This window comes from Mus caroli, unplaced genomic scaffold (genome assembly GCF_978045245.1).
Source record: "Mus caroli unplaced genomic scaffold, Mus_caroli_1 scaffold_15, whole genome shotgun sequence".
In the NCBI taxonomy this organism is placed as follows: Eukaryota; Metazoa; Chordata; class Mammalia; order Rodentia; family Muridae; genus Mus; species Mus caroli.
Window position 1 is genome coordinate 24,803,321 of NW_028227270.1, and position 18,479 is coordinate 24,821,799.

At 39.5% G+C, this 18,479-nt stretch overlaps 2 protein-coding genes across 6 annotated transcripts in view; one reads left to right on the forward strand and one right to left on the reverse strand.

Moving 5' to 3' along the window:
- Cert1 (ceramide transporter 1) overlaps positions 1-15,879 on the reverse strand; it is a 105,012-nt gene extending 89,133 nt beyond the window's left edge. The window contains exons 1-2 of one of the 2 annotated variants that reach the window (XM_021180963.3): positions 15,299-15,879; positions 8,793-8,927 (exon numbers count right to left, since the gene is read on the reverse strand). In XM_021180963.3, the coding sequence (XP_021036622.1) occupies positions 8,793-8,927; positions 15,299-15,394 (231 nt within the window). In that variant the 5' untranslated portion in view covers positions 15,395-15,879. The remainder of the gene's footprint in view (positions 1-8,792; positions 8,928-15,298) is intronic. The other variant, XM_021180965.3, reaches the window with a different exon arrangement.
- A 165-nt stretch (positions 15,880-16,044) lies between these two features.
- The window catches only part of Polk (DNA polymerase kappa), a 65,766-nt gene continuing 63,331 nt past the window's right edge, over positions 16,045-18,479 (forward strand). For 2 of the 4 annotated variants that reach the window (XR_015045376.1, XM_021180959.3), the window contains exon 1: positions 16,045-16,237. The gene's annotated coding sequence lies outside the window, so the exon portion shown is untranslated. The other 2 variants (XM_085830902.1, XM_021180961.3) reach the window with 2 other exon arrangements.

Sequence of the window (18,479 nt, forward strand, 5' to 3'; positions counted from 1 at the left end):
TTTAAGGCAACTTGACTTAAACTAGAGTAACTTGAGAACCTCAATTGAGAAAATGTCTCCATAAGACTGAGCTGTGGGCAAGCCTGTAAGGCATTTTTCTTAACTAGGGATTGATATGGGAGAGACCAGTCTATTGTGGGCAGTGCTACTTCCCAGGTTGGTTGCTGAGCAAGCCATGGGGAGCAAGCCAATACACACAGCACTACTCCATGCCTCCAGATACCTATCCTCTTTGAGTTCTTGTCCTGACTTCCTTTAGTGACAAATGGCTGTAAGGATGCTTAATAAACTGTTTCATCTACAAGTTGCTCTGGTCATGTTGATTCATCACACCAATGGCAATCCTAACCAAGATACCAATTAGTAAGTGCAGAGGACACTGCTGTGACTTCAGCATGTGCTCAAACAAGAGTCTGTACATCTATGTGCATATGTCTCTCTCTCTCTCTCTCTCTCTCTCTCTCTCTCTCTCTCTCTCTCACACACACACACACACACACACATACACACATGCACTTTTGATGGAAGGATCTCTTATAAGAAATGCATGAGAATCTACTCAATTATGGTATGAAGGATCAAATTCTGGCTCTAAGAGTCTGTCACCAGAATCTGTCTCCCTCTATTAAGCCAGTTTCTCTTATTAAACAAAACAACTGTAAGCTTTGCTTCCAACACAAGTCTTTCACAAAATAAAGAAAACTGATAATCTATAATTATGTGTAGTGTATACACACACACATATATAATATTTTATAATTCTTTTAAACATATGATCATCCCATGATCAGATCGTACCTCCCAGTTTAATCTGGTTGAGGAGGCATGGGTTAAGCCAACAATGGATGTTCGGGTGGTAGAAGACTGCTTGCCAACCACGCACAAAGAGCTGAGTTTGATCCTCAGTTCGTATAAACCACGGATAGTGGCACATGCCTGTAATTCCAAGACAGTGGAAGGCGATGTTCAACATACATTGCTCTAGTTCTTTGTTTCTTTGTTGGACAAGTGCTCTACCAGCCAGCTAAATCCCAATCCCAGTAAACTGTATACACGGAGGAAACTTAAACAATTACTTAAAAAAATTTTTTTTGAGGAGGGAGGGGAGAAAAGGAAACTGAAACTTGGGAAAATTCATTATTCTCAAAGAAGAATTTGGCTCTCTGAACTGAGGTTTGATATTGTAGCTTATTCATATTACATTTTAAAAAAATTAGTATAAAAATAAAACATGATTTTCAGAAAAAAAAATCAAGAAAACAAGACATGAACTAACCAACAGGATTTGAGTGATGGTGGAGTGCTTTGTCCTAAATGCAACATCTACATCACAGCCCTCCTCTGAAGGCTCAGCAAGCTTCACAGAAGAAAGGGAGAAGGATTCTAAGAGCCAGAGTTTCAGGAAGAATACTATCAACTGTACCTTCTGAACATATGGCAGGATCACTGCATTCATGCCCATATGGCAGCTGTGTTTGCCTGCACAGACTTGTACAGATCAAGACAATCAAAGTTACATGGTAGATGGGAGGGAGGCTTTTAGGCCTGGCCCTAGATGAAGAGTTGAAAGGATTTTCTTTAGAAGTGTTATTCTTTATAGGCTGCCCATGCTTCAGTGGATGGCCCTACATCATGGCCACATAGGAAGCGCCAACCAGATTCAATGCGTTATTTTTAAGGAGGAGGACATGAAGTTGGGGGAAGAATGTGTTTGAGGAGGTTCAAGAAGAGTAAGGGCAAGTGAAGGTAGGGCTGAACAAAATACATTGCACACATGCATGAAATTATCAAATAATATACATGTCAAACTAAAATTTTAAAGAGCTGTTTATAAATTTAAGTCACGTTCCTGTATGTCCTGCATGAAATAAAATGCATCTCCTACAGGCATTTTTCCTATGGTCATGCATGTGATAAAAAACCAGAAACTGGGAAGCAGAAGGCTTGGCTCCACTCTTAACTGACACTGTTATTGGTTGAATGATGTCAATTCAAATTTATATGTCTACATCTTATGCCCAAGAACTTCAGTGCACGACCTTATTCAAAACTATTTTAAAAGCCGGGCATGGTGGCGCATGCCTTTAATCCCAGCACTCGGGAGGCAGAGGCAGGCGGATTTCTGAGTTCGAGGCCAGCCTGGTCTACAGAGTGAGTTCCAGGACAGCCAGGGCTATACAGAAAAACCCTGTCTCGAAAAAAACAAAAAACAAAAAACAAAAAAAAAAACAACAAAAAAAACTATTTTTAGTTAGAATGAGGTCATACTGAAGTAGAATAGGTCCCTATTCCTGTATAATACGTGTCCTTTAAAAAAAAGGGAAATTTGGACACACAAACACAGAAGGAGAATGTCTTCTGAACATAAAAGCCAAGAGCACAGAAAAGGTTAAACAATCAAGCATGGAACAGGTTTTCTCTCATAATCAGCACAAGGACTGAACATACTCAAAAACAGCACTGATATTTCATTTAGCACAGAAATGCTGAGCTGATACCTACCTAGAGCCTTCACCCTACTGACTACTGCTCATGATACCAAAGGTACTGTGCATACCACCAGAGGAGAAAGGTAAGCATCAAGCCAGGTACAAAGCCTCTGACTTACAATAGTGAGCTGCAGACAGGATATGCTGGTGCATTAGTGGCACAAGGCTCTAGGTACTGTCTAACTGCCTACTACATGAGATAGGCCACAGACCTAAGGAAAGACCAAATACTACTGCTCTGCTAAAGCAAGGCAGCAATAAAATGAGTCCTAACCACATCCTGCTATACTCATAGATCATGTCTTATTCAGCCATCATCAGAGAAGCTTCCTCCAGCAGTAGATGGAACAAATACAGGCACCCATAACCGGACAATGTACAGAGTGAAAAAGCTTAGAACACATAGTCCTAGATGGAATGTCTCCATCAAATCCCTCTTCACTCAGGTAACTCAGTTGTAGAAGGGAAAAGATTGTGAGAGTTGGAGGAGATGGAGGACACCAAGGAAACTGTCTGCTAAGAACAACTGGACTGATATACATGTGAACTCACAGACTGTGGCAGCCTGCCCAGGACCTGCACAAGCCTAAGACAGATGGGGTCTCAGCTCCGAGACAAGTCCTCATTGTTAACCTAGAAGCTATCTCCAATTGGTGATAACCTTTCCCAAATAAAAAATTGGTTTTCTCCAAGGAAGTCTACTGGGCATAAAAAATACACTTAAAGTCAGGTACCAAATGCAGCAGTAGATGGCAAACACAAAACAAACTCAGGGACAGTTTTAGAGGATTTTTGTCTCAATGATTTGTCTGGGCATATTTTTACCCTACAGATCTTTTGCTTATATATTAGGGTTTGCGGTTTTGTGTTTTTATGGGATTTCTGGGTATGTCTATGTGTCTGTGTTTTTTATGCTTTTTATTTTTTATTTTTGGCTTTTTGTTTGTTTTCTCCTATACTTTGTTTTTATCTTATCTCATTTTATTTATTCATTTATTTTAGATGCCCATTTATTTTCTGATGAAAAGGAGAAAGGAAGGGTATGAATTTGGATGGGTGTGGAAGATCTGGTAAGAGTTGAGGGAGGGGAAACTGCAATCAGAAAATGAGAATATATTGTATATTTTCAAAAACAAAACAAAAAAGGAAAAAGGAAAAAATTGAGATACTACTCTCTTCATGTAGCCCTTTTAAAACTTATTTTCAATGTTTTCAATTTTCAATGTTTATCGCCCTTGTTTTATATTTTTATATCTTCATCGCTTCTTCAATTTTAAAATTTAAAAAACTTCCAACTTTATTATTTGTGTGTAGAAACTCATGGCATGGCACAGGCTGTGGAGGTCACAGGACAACTGTGTGATGCTGGGGTCTCTCCTTTCACCTACCCCTAGGCTCCAGGGAGCACATTCAGGCTCTGAAGCTTTCTGATCCAGCACCTTTCCTCTTACCCGCTGAGCCTCACTTACTGCTGGCCCTGACCTCTTTAATTTCGCCCGCATCTTTCAACTTCTCCTCTCATAATCCCTTCTGACCTGAGAGCTACTTGGCTTTAATGTTATTTTTATTTCCAGCAGCAAATATTTTCACTACCTCTCAGATTTCTTTCTGAAAAATCTTAAACCATGGAACTGGTAAATAAATGTCCCTATAAGCAATCTCTGATGAAAACAACAGGAACTCCACTTACTTGGTAATTTAAAAGATCTAAGGGTTATTAATTCACAAAGGTAACTGTCCAAAATGAAAGCTAATATTACAAATACACCAGTTCTAAAGATATTACTGGCTTCATCATACCAAAAAAATTCTCTATACATATTTCACAAAACATCTTCTAATTTCAGTAAATGAAAACAAATAAAAACAAATGAATAATTTCCCACTTCTTTGCTCTTTACAAATATTACTAGCAGTTTAAGAAATTGACTGATGAAATAATATCAAAGTAATTTTAAATATGATTTTAAAAAGAAGGTATATATATATGCCAGATGAACATAAGAGAGTAAAAATATTCAAAACAGATTTTATAATATATACTAAAACTAGCAATTTCAAAGGGGGTATGAAGTAATGGTTTTCAAGTGCATGGTTAGTTAGCTGTACCAATAATCAAAATTCAACATCAAATCTACATGAAAATGTAGCTACCTATATAGCAAGATAGTCTTTGAGTAAGAGCACTAGTATAAAAATGTTAAAAGTATAGAAAAGAGAGAGAGAGAACAGACATAAGAACTTATAAGGGCTGAGAGATGGCTGCTGGTTAAGAGCCAGCATGGCTGCTCTCACAGAGGATCCAGTGGTCGTCAGCACCCACACAGTGGCTTACAACTCTCACTCTAGTTCCGGGGGGTCAACACCTTCTTCTGCCTCCACAGGGAGCAGGCATACACATGAAGCACATACACACAGTAGGCAAAATGCTCAGGCACAAAAAATTAAAAGAAAGTTGGAGAATATATTATCTAGAAGGTATAAAGTCACTAAACCTAATGAATAAAATAATCAACTTAGAATAGTAAGTCCCATTATTAATCTAAAAGTTTGACAAGTATTTTAATACTTTCCTAAACCTAACTTCTTTAATATTTAATGTAAAAGTAGCATTCTATTTTTGGAGTATTCTGTTGTGTTTTTGAGACAAGATTTTACTGTGTAGCCTAGGCTACCCTCGAACTCTATGACAGCTCTATGCCACTCCTCCCTTAGCCTCCCAGTGCTGGGGTTACAAGTGCGAGCTGCTCCAATGACAGCAGTGCTTTTTGGAGAGAGCATCACCACAGCAGGCAGTGAGAGAGGTCAAGGGCATAACAGTGAGTTTAATAAGAGATCAGTGTAAGTAAAAATCCAAACTAGAAAAAATGCTGTGTAAGCACACAGTCTCAGGAAGGACCACCAAAAATATACCTTTGGGGGTTTTTTGAGTGTAGGAATGAAAAAAATAGGTTAAGCTTTTACTTTATAACTTTTAAATAGCATAAGTATTTTTAATAATATTCAGTTATTTTTTAAAAGAACTTTAAATAAAAAAGTTTAAACATTCCATAAATATCTAGAGTGTGTGTGTGTGCGCGCGTGTGCCTTTGTGTGCATGCGCGTGAGCATATGTGTGTGTGTGTGTGTGTGTGTGTGTGTGTCTTTAAAACAGGGTCTTGTTCTGTAGTCAAGCTAGATACAGAGGAAGGATATCCTGTGCATCAACCCTAAGCTCTTGGATTATAGGACTGCACCACCACGTGGAGCAAACATTTGCTTTTGATTATAACAAACATATGACGAGTTGTATAAGACAGGCTGGATCTTAAGAAAATAACTATTAAGCTTTACTAATTGAGAAATTCAACTTTCTCCACGTACACTTCATATAAAAAGTTCCCTTTTACAAAGTGAAGGGGGACGGTTTTTCTCTTCATATAGTCCTAATCCATTCATCTAATAAGTAAACAAACAAACAAACAAACACCTCTCAAAGAAAACAATGTTTCTTTAACTTATTTCACCCAGGTATCACAGGGCCAAAAAACAATGATTTTTATATGGACTGAGTTAGGGTAATAATGGGTTAGGCTCCATTATAAAGGTAAAAAGCTCACAACCTAGATCTACCAATAAATAACATTTTAAAATCATTACAGTGTAAGCACCTATGCCTGGTGTCTCAGGTCTGTCATCCTAGCTATTCAGAAGGCTGATGCTGGAAGATTCCAAATTGAGAGCCTGCCTGGGTTCCTTCATGAGACCCTATCCTATCACTACATAAATATGTAAGAGAGCTAGGGAACAGCGCAGTGGGGAAGACCTGAAGCTCTGAGTTCCATCAGCACCATAACACATGCATACAAATGATAACTCTTCAAGTCCAGATTTGTTCTTATGTGAATATGATCAATTTCATAACAGCACCATGCAACAAACTAATTTAATATTAATACTTACTCCATGTTAATATTTACTCCATTTCAGAGAGGAAGTGATAGAGACAATAGCCCATACATAGTAAGTCTAAAATTAACAACAGACACTTATTTAACAAAGAATGTTAGTATTAATTTTCAAAAAAATCTTAAACTACCTATTTGTAAATTTCTCCCTGAAAAGTTTTTTTGTATTAATTATATTTTATAATCTCCTTGAAATACATACTAAAAGACCATGAGGTCTAAAAGCAAGGAACAAACTGAAGTTGAAAACAACCACAAAAATAAATGGTAGCCTTTCTGCCTGTATCTATTTACTGTACCTGAAGACCAACTTTATGACTTTCTTTCTTTTCACTATTGCTTAGCCCAGTGAATCTAGCTATTTTGCATACAAATACAACTGTAACAAAGATATCTGCAATTACCTATGTTTTCTCCCTAAGCAGATGCAGTGAGTATGCTTATTAATATTTATCTCACACAAATACAGAGTTAGTAAAATCTATAGTGCAAAACAGAATTAACTACATTTAAATCCACTCTGGGAATACTACTACTTATGAAACAAAACAGATAAAATTTAAATCTTATTTTAATAATCAATACTGCAATTAATATGTAAAAAGAGGGGAATGGGAAAGGATCATAGAAAGACTTAAGATTATGAAGAATATTTTCCTCATTAGTCTGTCCACACAAATAATGCCCCCCCCCCCCAAAAAAAGAGGAAAGACAGACTGTCAACCACTTCCAAACAATCCCTGTTTTACTAATTTGGTGTTCAATTAAGATTTTGCTTTCTAACTTGAATACACAAGAGTGGTGCATAGAACATACAAAAAAAGATGGAAAAATACCACAAGATTTTTCTTGAACGTACAACATCAACAATATGTAAGTCAAATGTAGACAGTAACAGGATTCCAAGAGTACCTTTTACTTTATAAGCAATTTTATCATAAGAAAACTAGACTTTTGCCGGGCAGTGGTGGCGCACGCCTTTAATCCCAGCACTTGGGAGGCAGAGACAGGCGGATTTGAGTTCCAAGCCAGCCTGGTCTACAAAGTGAGTTCCAGGTCAGCCAGGGCTACACAGAGAGAAACCCTGTGTCAAAAAAAACCAACCCCCCGCACCCCCCCCAAAAAAAACTAAAAAACCTAGACTTTTGAGTGGACCAATAAAAACTGAATTGTTTTTAGATTTTTATACCATGACTCTCTTTGCTAATCCCTATTTGACTATCCTGCCATAGCTAACATTTCTTTTGCTTTGATTACAAATGTCTATGGCATGCTGACCACACTCAACCAACAAGCCTTTTTAATGTGTTATAATAACATACTTTGATCCCAAGAAGTTGAGTTAGATACTTAAAAGTCAATTGTCAGTTTCCAAGCCAGTCTATGACAATGCGCTTGCTTTTACATAATGGAATATTATTTATATTAACATTATTTAAGTGATGGATCAGACATTGTATGAAAAGGAAGTTGTATTTAGTTTCCACTAAGAATGATTCATTAAAAGTGAGGTACTCTTTTAAAGGTATTAAAAGAAGGTGACATAACTCAAATATACCAGAGGAAATCTTTTTTTTTTTTTTTGATTTATTTATTTATTATATGTAAGTACACTGTAGTTGTCTTCAGACACTCCAGAAGAGGGAGTCAGATCTTATTATGGATGGTTGTGACCCACCATGTGGTTGCTGGGATTTGGACTCCGGACCTTCGGAAGAGCAGTCGGGTGCTCTTACCCACTGAGCCATCTCACCAGCCCACCAGAGGAAATCTTAAAATTTAGAAAGACCTTATACTTGTTCTTCAAAAGTGTTTATTCCACCAGGGTACCCCCCTGTTGGCACAAAACTATAGTTCCAGCATTTGGGAGTTCGAGGCCAGCCTGGTCTACATAGTGAGTTCCAGGACAGCCAAGGGCTACACAGAGAAATCCTGTCTCAAAAAAACAAAACAAAAGTTTATCTCCTGCCCCCCTTTATGGAAACTAAACTGCAGACCATGCATTCTGCACACAGTTAACACAGAACTCTCAACTCTACAATATCTGTGTGAAAAAGCCGGTAAATGTTATGTGCTTTGCTACATAATTTACATAAAGTTATTTTCCAATGTAACTTCTTTAATAACCTACAAATTGTCCCAATTTCATCAGTTATGAAGTAATCTACTACTTTTGTTCTAAAACACTTAAACTAGTTTGAAAGCCAACTGAATAAAACCTTTATGTTTATACAAAGCAGTAGCATGAAGCTGTGTGCTCCAGAAGGGCAAAGTGTTTCACAGCACCCAAAGCAGTTCTGACACACACACAGTTGATGCCTGGTGAACACTTCCTCAGTGGGGGACAGGTACTCACCGTGATCACAGCCTTGCTAAGACAGATGGATCCCCTACAGCCATATTCTGTTTCATCTTCAGATTTGTAGTAACTCAAAGTATTATTTTTCAAAACTACCCAACGATCCTGCCATCCATGAATATAGTTTGTCCACTAGAGATAGAAAGAAGAAAAGAAAAAGGGAAAAAAATTAAGTCAGTATTTTAGAAATTGAAACTTACCAAAATTTTAACACAAAACTTTGAAAAAGGTGTATCAATTATAATAAACAGTAAAATGATTAAAGAGTAAAAAGGAAATTAAGATGTTTCTAGTATATAATGACCTTGAGTGATTTTACTTTAATAACTAGAATATAAAAATTTACATTTTCTTATACATTTCTAAAGTTCTGCTATGATCTTTGCATGCTTTCAGCCTCCCTTCTTCATCACCTTGGCGTTTAAATTGCTCTGGTCCCTGTGTTAACATGCTGAACACGTCCGTCAGATAGTCTTTCTCCTACACCACATCCTGAAGTCTTCTAAAGAAGTATACAACTCCAGTCAGCATCAAAACTCTACTCTTGTTGTAAGCTAGTTCCATATGAAAATAGTGAAATGGTCATAACTACATTAAAGAAAAACTTCTAGATCATTAATCTTTATTACACTCATGTTAGTTTTAACTCTTCCTCTACAGAACAGATGAATGTATGTTTAAAATGATTAATTCATTTACAAATAGTTATATTATTCTAACCCAGAAATATTAATAAAAAGTTGGTTTTCAAAGGCACTGGATCATCCATCATGATTTCTGTGTTGCTCAGGTCCTGATATAGAATTAAAATCACAATCAAGAAACTGCCAAAGGCAGAAATCTAGTTTCATAGGAATATTTGATTTTCCATGTTTTTATTTATGTCTGGTGCTTTAACATAAACAATTCTAAAAACTAATTTAGAACTGGACTGTTAAACAATGCATTAGCTCAGGCTCTTTACCCATTGAGAAATCTTTTATGTTTCTGTTTCGTAATTAGGCACATTTGAGATTGGTTTTGCTTTTAAATCTAATCTTCATTATTATAAGCTGTTTCTGGGAGCTCACCCATGCTGACAATTTAACTCACTCATTTCTAAGGGGTCTCTGGGCACTGCTTCCTTAGTTCTAACAGCTTGTGACTAGACCAACACTTAGCTATGCACTTGAAGCAAACACTACTGAAATCACCTCCTCCCGTGAGGTAAATTCCTCCCTCTGTTCCTGTTTTCTTGATTGTATTACTACTTCTGCAGTCGTGGAGACTAAAGCTGGCTTAGTTAGCATCAGCTATATGAACAGAACAGCAGACACAAGACTTAAACAGACCCAATTCTGATACCTGTGCTGGGGGAACAGACAAGTTACTTAACTTTTGTTTCTTCACATGTTGTTTGAATGGCTGAATAAAATAATGAAAATAATGAGCAAAGTCATACAGGACACTCAATACCTGACTTTTCCTCATAGTTTATCACCAAATCTTATTAATCTTTCTTTGCCATCAACCTTAAATTTGCTTTGTCTTTCCAATTTTCAGTGAGCCCAATAAAATGTTCAGTTTCCTAGATTCTAGAGCACTTAGTAACTTTACCCCTCTTAACTTCACCTTTTAAGTGTAATCTCGTTATACTACGAAGCATACTCACTCGAGACTCCAGCTTTGAAACTTACATGAACAATTTTCTATTCTCTATCACAGTAATGGACCAAACTAGCATCTAAGACCCTCCCTAGCTTAAATGTAGGAACCTAGCTGCCATTATTACCCTTTACTAGCCAGTAACTGTGGCCATGCTGCCCTCTATGTGTTTTGTTGTCAATCAAGTCCTTCTGAGTTAAGATTACATAAGAAAAGTTTAGAGCACTGCCCAGCTTGTCCGGTTGACTCAGTTTAAGGCATAATTATGCACAGATAAGGGAGCTTATCCATCAATCTCTCTCTCTAGAACCTAAGGTAAAAGAGGAACTCTGCTATGTGTTTATAATCTGTATTATTTTCTTATAGCAGAACCAACAAATGACATAAGCTTCAGAACTCAATAAATATTTGCTATTACTATAACCAAGAAAGCAGCGTTTTGCCTTTTTTTTTCCTGCCCATATTTGGTTCCACTCACCAAGTTAACAAGGATTGCATCTTAGATAGTATAAGAAAACAGAGTCCTTCATGTTGCTAAGTTTGGCAATCACAAATTCAACAACAACGACAATGACAACAAAAAGAGTCAGACCCAAAATGTCCACACAAAATAATAAAGGGACCCAACAGAAAGATATTGAATATTCATTTAATAAAAGATTTTATGGAAAGGACAGCATTTGGGATGGATTCAAAGAGCCATGTCCATCCGACCATTCTGAAGCCTTGGGAGCTGGGTCATGAGTTAGAGGCCAGTCTAGCCTGTATAACAAAGCTCTATCTCAAAATAAAGAACCAGAAGAGATGGTCCATACTTTAAATCCCAGCATTAGGAGGACAAGAGTCAGGGGAATCCTTGTAAGTTTGAGGCTAGCTTTTTCTTTTTTTTTTTTTTTTTTTAGATTTATTTATTTATTATATGTAAGTACACTGTAGCTGTCTTCAGACACTCCAGAAGAGGGCACCAGATCTCCTTACGGATGGTTGTGAGCCACCATGTGGTTGCTGGGATTTGAACTCTGGACCTTCGGAAGAGCAGTCGGGTGCTCTTACCCACTGAGCCATCTCACCAGCCCTAGCTTTTTCTTAATAGCAAGTTCTATGCCAGCCAGAACTACATAGTGAGACCTCTCAAGCAAGACAGCCAGCAAGCAACTAACAAGTTCATGGTGATGTAAGGCAACCATGTGGAGAGCTGGTCTCACTTACCCAGGCTTAGTTTCTGTTATGTGCCAAGGTATGAACCTTCCTCAACCATTTTCCATCTATGTTTCATAATTACATGGAATTACTACTTATCAAGTATTTCTGGAACTGACGTGATTAAAAACTATGTGGCACACGCCTTTAATCCCAGCACTCAGGAGGCAGAGGCAGGCGGATTTCTGAGTTCGAGGCCAGCCTGGTCTACAAAGTGAGTTCCAGGACAGCCAGGGCTATACAGAGAAACCCTGTCTTATAAAAAACCAACAAAACAAAACAAAACAAAAAACCAACAACAAAAACAAAACAAAACAAAAAACCAACAACAAAAACAAAACAAAACAAAAACAAAACTATGTCTCATAGGTATTTGACTACCATGTGAAAGGAAGGAAAAAAGTTTTGGACTGGCCTATTTTTGATACAAATTTCAATCCAGTCAATTCCAAACCCATTCCAGTTTACAAAACAATAAAGAAAATGGATTAATATTAGAACTTATCTACATAATTCATCAAAAGGAAAAGAACAGATGTTGAAAACCAACTCTTGCTTAAATTATCAGGTAAATAACAGAGGGTTCAAATTTCAAAAGATTTTAATCTTAAAAGCATGCATCATCCAGTATGCATGGACTTATTCAGTATAAGGTTCTTTTACTGGAGCTGCAGCCATACATAGTACAGCAGAATACATGGCCTAGCATGCGTGATGCCACTGGGTTTGCTTTCTAACAATGTCCAAAACTGAACAAAGCACCTTCTAGAAACTAGAAACTAGACATATGGCTGCGAAGCACTTGCTAAGCAAGCATGAAGAAGACTTTGGGTTTGGTCCCTAACATCCACAGAAGAACTCCAGGCTCCGTAGTGGCATACGCCTATCATCTTAGGACTGGGGAGGAGGAACAGGAGGAACTCTGGGGCTTGCTGACTAAAACCAGTCTAGCTAAATGGCAAGCTCTAGGTTTGGTGAGAGACCCTGTCTAGAAGAACAAGGCAGAAGACTGAGAAAGGCACTCAGTTTAGATCTCTGGTCTCCAAGCAAGGGTACACATATGCATACACAAACATGTACACATATAAAATAAAAATCTCTATAAAACATTAGATATAACTATACACACACACACATATACACACATATATAGAATTATATATGTGCATGTATATACACACACATATATAGAATTATATATGTGCATGTATATACACACACATATATAGAATTATATATGTGCATGTATATACACACACATATATAGAATTATATATGTGCATGTATATACACATATTTTTTTTTCAAGACAGGGTCTTACTATGTAGCTCTATCTGTCCTGGAACTCACTATGTAGATCAGCTGGCCTGGAATTCACAGATATCCACCTGCCTCTGCCTCCCATAAATTCTTAAATTTTAGGAAATTTTTCTTTACAGCTGTTAATAAAGTTTTACTACTGTTGGTTGTATATATACAGAACTGTCAAAATTAAAACAACTCCCCTTTCACAGACATAGACAAATAGAATCTTACTTTAAAAATGATTTTGGGAGACAAAGCCTTTTCTAAATAGGTAGGTTGGTTGGCTTGAAACTTGCAATCCTCCTGTTTCAGGAACCTAGGTGCTAGGATTAAGTGAACACAACTCTGTCATGTCCTAGGTTCAGATTCACATTATACTTCATACACTGCACTGTACAATAGTAGGTCACAGAGCTTATGACTTTTTATTAATTGGTCATTACAATTGTTCAACATCCAAAAAGTGATGATCAACAAGTCAAAAATAAGCCGGGCATCAGAGGTCCACACCTTGAATCCCAGCATTAGGGAGGCAGAGGCAGGTGGATCTCTGTGAGTTTAAGGCCGGCCTCGTCTACAAAGTGAGTTCTAGGACAGCAATGGCTAGACAGCGAAACCCTGTCTCAAACAAACAAGTCAAAAGTATAACTTGCTTCATAAAATACTTGAACAAAAAACTAATACAGCAGTCTGGTTCTCATCTAATGACAATTAATTGAAACTATCAGAATCAGGAGAGACAAACCCATTTTATAACCATTTGAAAATGCAAATGTGGGGATGGAGAGAAGGCTCTGCGGTTAAGAGCACTGACTGCTCTTCTGAAGGTCCTGAGTTCAAATCCCAGCAACCACATGGTGGCTCATAACCACCTGTAATGAGATCTGGTGCCCTCTTCTGGTATGTTTGAAAACAGCTACAATGTACTTATGTGTAATAATAAATAAATCTTTAATAAATAAACAAATCTTAAAAAAAGGAAATGCAAATGTATTACACAATACAGATTCTTAAATTATAAAGATGCATTAAATCTAAATAAACACTGGAGAGCTTTACTGAAAGCATCACATTAAAATTTCAAAAATAATCACCGAATTAAATACAACATAATTTTCTACCATGTAAATAAAAGTTAACACTTGGAAGTCTTGCATCTGACATTCTTAAGTCTATCCCAGGCCTTTTCAATCTAGGACACTGTAGATACTTTAATAGCCTAGATTTCAGACAATTCCAGAAATGATGTTGAAGAACACTAGAAGCAGAATGATTTCTTAATGGGCATTAGCACATGACTTAGTATCTTATGACCAGCTTGTTAAGGGACCAGCCCTGATTCTCCCTCTGAAAACTAACTGCTTGCTTTAAGCATTTCTTAAAGTTTAACAAGAAAGGACTGGGAAGTCAAAAAGACTGAGTCTTCCCGCAACAAAAACGTAAAATACAACACACTGTGAAATATTAACAAGATCAATTATTTCCAGCCCTATAAATTCTATCTAGGCTTTAAAGAAAGAAAGAAAGAAAGAAAGAAAGAAAGAAAGAAAGAAAAAGCTGAAACGGTGCTTTTAAAAGTACAGAGGCAAAACTAAACAAAAAATGTCTTTCCTTTCTGTACAAATACTGCATTACTAAATAACGCTCCTTTTCCTGAACTTAAAGGTCGGTCTTCACTCTGACACGTTCCAACTTACTATTAATATTTCTTATCCACAGCTTGCCAATTCAATAGCTCTTTTCTGAACTTGGACAAGGAGGGGTAAGGTACAAAAGTGCTGCACACGCTTCCTACACCAAAGATCACTCACACCTCAAAGTTTACTATCTCAGATTTCAAGGCCAAACCCAGTCAACTGGTTTGCCTAAGTTACCCCAATTAAGAGCCGAACAGCACCTGCTCCCATTCTGGTAGGGGCCTCCAAAATACAGTCTGAAAGGTCGATTTCACCGCCCTCGTGTCCAGCACTTCTTCAGACACCACGGTTGCCCAACCCAGATTCCTACACCCCAGACAGCTGCGGCCTTGGGTTCCAAGTTACCAGATGCACCTTGCCTCCCGAACTAGATCACGGATTTAATACAAGCTTTCCGAGGTCCTCCGCCAAAGCTGACAGGATCCAGGGATTGGGGGGCTAGCGGTAAGGACAGTCCCAAGCACCTCCTATCCCATCCCTGGCCAGGCACTCATTCCAAGACGACCTTTCGGCCCCGCACCCCAGCACATTCCGCAGCCCCCGCCCCGGGACAGTCGGTGCCTCCAGTCCAGCCCCACCCCAGGTCCCGAGCGCTCCCCTCGCCTCGCGGCAGGTGAGTCGGGGCAGCGGATCCACGGTCCCCGCGGGGCGGCTCACCTTGCTGAGGACCCCGCAGCGCTCCACAGGCGGCCCGGACTCCGTCTCCGGATCCTCCTCCGAGCCCGACGAGTTCCAGCTCTGGTTATCCGACATGGAGACGCGACAGCCGAGCAGGAGACCGGCCCCCGCTCCGCGAGCTGCGCCAGTGCAGGCGCCTAGTCCCTGGGGTGAAGGGTCGGGGGATGGCACGGCCAAGAGAGCCCGCTCCGGGGAGTGAGGGAACAGGAAGAGGGACGAAGCGCGCCCGCCGCGCCGCCGCCGCCGCGCCTGACACCGAGCGGACCGGGGAAGGAGGACGAGCGGCGAAGAAAGCCTGCCCTTCCAGCCGTCAGCCGCCGTGGCCGTGACCCCTGCGCTGCGCCCGGCGCCGCCACCTGAACTCGGCCCCCTAGATGCCAACCTCAGTCAGGGAGGGAGGAGGGGAGGAAGACGGGAAGAGCCAAGCCAACGGCAGAGACCCAGATCCACTCACTCACACCTCCGCTACAGCCGCCATCTTCCCGCCGGGTCCACTATTTACCCTCCCTCCTCTCTCAGCTCCCTCCCCTCCGTCCTCCCATCCTCCCTCCACCCCGCCCCGGGCCCCTCCCGGCGGCTCGCGACGCTCCCTACCTCCGGCCCTCCCGGGTGACGACGGGTAGGGAAGGAGGCGGAGCGGGGAGAGGAGAGAGCTGAACAGGGAAGCCGCTGCGCTGCATTCTGGGAAGGCTGGCGCTCCGTCCGCCGCGCAGCCTCCTGGGAGTTGTAGTCGCAATCCTAGGCAACTGGTGTGTGTGTGTGTCCTGGGCGCGCCGAAAGGCTGGTTGCCTAGGGGAACCTTCTGAAGGCAAGTGGGCTTCTCTTGACAGTTGCGTGCCCCTTTCCGTCCAGCCTGGCTTCCGATTCTGCCTTGCGTGTTTGTGACGAGCCAGCGAGCCGGGACGTGAGAACCCTCAGGTGAGGATGGTGGGCTGTGCGACGCTGCTTTCCGGAAAGCCCGGGAACATCTTTGCAACTTGCCTGGGCAAAAATGATAGGGACTCCGTCACTTCACTCAGGTTAGGAGTTTATGATCTCTCCAGTCGCAAACTGAAGATTTGCTCCCTCTCTAAAACCGTCACTGTTAATTCCGAAGGACTAATGTCTATGTCTTCGGAAGTAGACTTAATATTTGACGTTTACTGCAGTTGGAGGAAGAATTCCTTCAGACTATTTTCGCATTGTTAATTTATAGAATTTTTATCTCGTGCAAGTAATGTTGAGGTTGTCAGAGAACAAATAACGTTTAAAGAACTTCTTAAAAAGGAAAATAAGGGTCATATTATATCCTGAAGTTTTCTCTTAGTTGTGAACAAGTATCTCCCCGGAGACCCATGTTAACCATCTTTTTCCTCCCCGGAAGACAGGATAATTTGGATAGAAACTTTCTATCATTAAGATCAAAACGCGAGTTTTACTAAATAATAAGGAATTAGGCAATAGGTAGCTATCAAATTCCTGATCATTTCCAACTTTGAAATTCCTTATTTAACTGCAGAAAGAATTTCTACCTGCTATTCAGATGGGAAAGTAAGAAATTTTGAGTGTTTGGGGGTGGGGTGGGGTGTTAAGGCACAATGACTAAGAAACAAACAAACAAACAAAACAAACAAACAAAAAACTCTGGGAGCAATCGAAGAGTCCTACACTCCACATAATGGCAGGAAGTAGCCCTGAGAAGTACGTGTATAGAAGCATTCCTGGAGACTAAATGCAGTAGAATCTAAGTCTACTGTATGCCAGATGCAAATGATTTTCCATCGTAAAAATCATGACAAACATAACTGAAAGACATTCAAATGAATAAAACCTTAAGAGATAAAGATTTTAAGAATACCTTATCAGGGTGTTAAAACATAGCCCAAGAATATACACACATATATATATATATATATATATATATATATATATATATATATAGAGAGAGAGAGAGAGAGAGAGAGAAGAGGGCAAGCCACTTTGTAAATTACAAGATTATGCATTTAGAATAGTTTGCTTTGCTTACTAAGTCAAATAAGAATAGAATTTCTGATTCTTGTGCTAGGTTTTAGAATCACTGCTCTTAAAGAAAGTGGTTGTAAATATTGAGGAACTCACCTCACAATGCAATTTAGAATCACAGAAACAGTGTTATGTTTAATTTCTAAAAAGAACCTTCAATTTATTTTGTGACTCATTTAGGTTTTGAGTAATTGTGACCACCAACACCCAGCTCCTGCTTGCTCAGTTGAAAATTGCTTCCTTGTATTTAGTGTTAATGTTTGAGAAATTGCCTCCATTGCATGGGTCCTTTGTACTAGAGGCTAAGATATTTTAAGTACAGGAAGATTTTTGTCTAGTAATTAGATTACCACATTAGAAATTATGGTTTGCATTATTACTGTTAGCAGAAAGCAGTGCACTGCAGTAGCTATGCAGGAATGAAGGGTACGAGCTTTCTTTATTTCATAATAAAAACGGCCACTGTCCAGCTGTCTGTCTTACATAGGGCCTTTTCTAATCCTTGTGCAGTGCTCCTCATTTTCATTAGCTTGAGTTTTAGATCGTGTAAAATATGGGGTTTACTTTAGTGTATAGAATGAAGTAAGAAATTAATTGTTGGTTTTTGTTTTTTTGCAACTGGGCATTTGGACCTGGCAGTTTATTAAAGACTATTCTTTGTTTGTTTGTTTTAGGGGGGTGGCTATTATTGTTTTAGTTGGTTGTTTGTTCAGTGATTTGGTTTGGTTTTTTTTTGGGGGGGGGGGTTGTTGAGACAGGGTTTCTCTGTGTAGCCCTGGCTGTCCAGGAACTCACTTTGAAGACCAGACTGGCCTCGAACTCAGAAATCCGCCTGCTTCTGCCTCCCAAGTGCTGTGATTCAAGGAGTGCGCCACCACGCCTGGCGTAAATACACTTTTTTGTTTGGTTGGTTGGTTGGTTGGTTTGGTTTTTAGAGACAGGATTTTTTCGTGTAGCCCTGGCTGTCCTGGAACTTGCTTTGTGGACCAGGCTGGCCTTGAACTCACAGAGATCTACCTGTCTGTGTCTCTCAAGTGCTGTGCAATTAAAGGTGTGTATCATCAGCAACCATACTGAACAGTCTATTCTTTTTTTTTAATATTTATTTATTTATTACAACTGTAGCTGTCTCCCGATACACCAGATCTCATTACGGAGG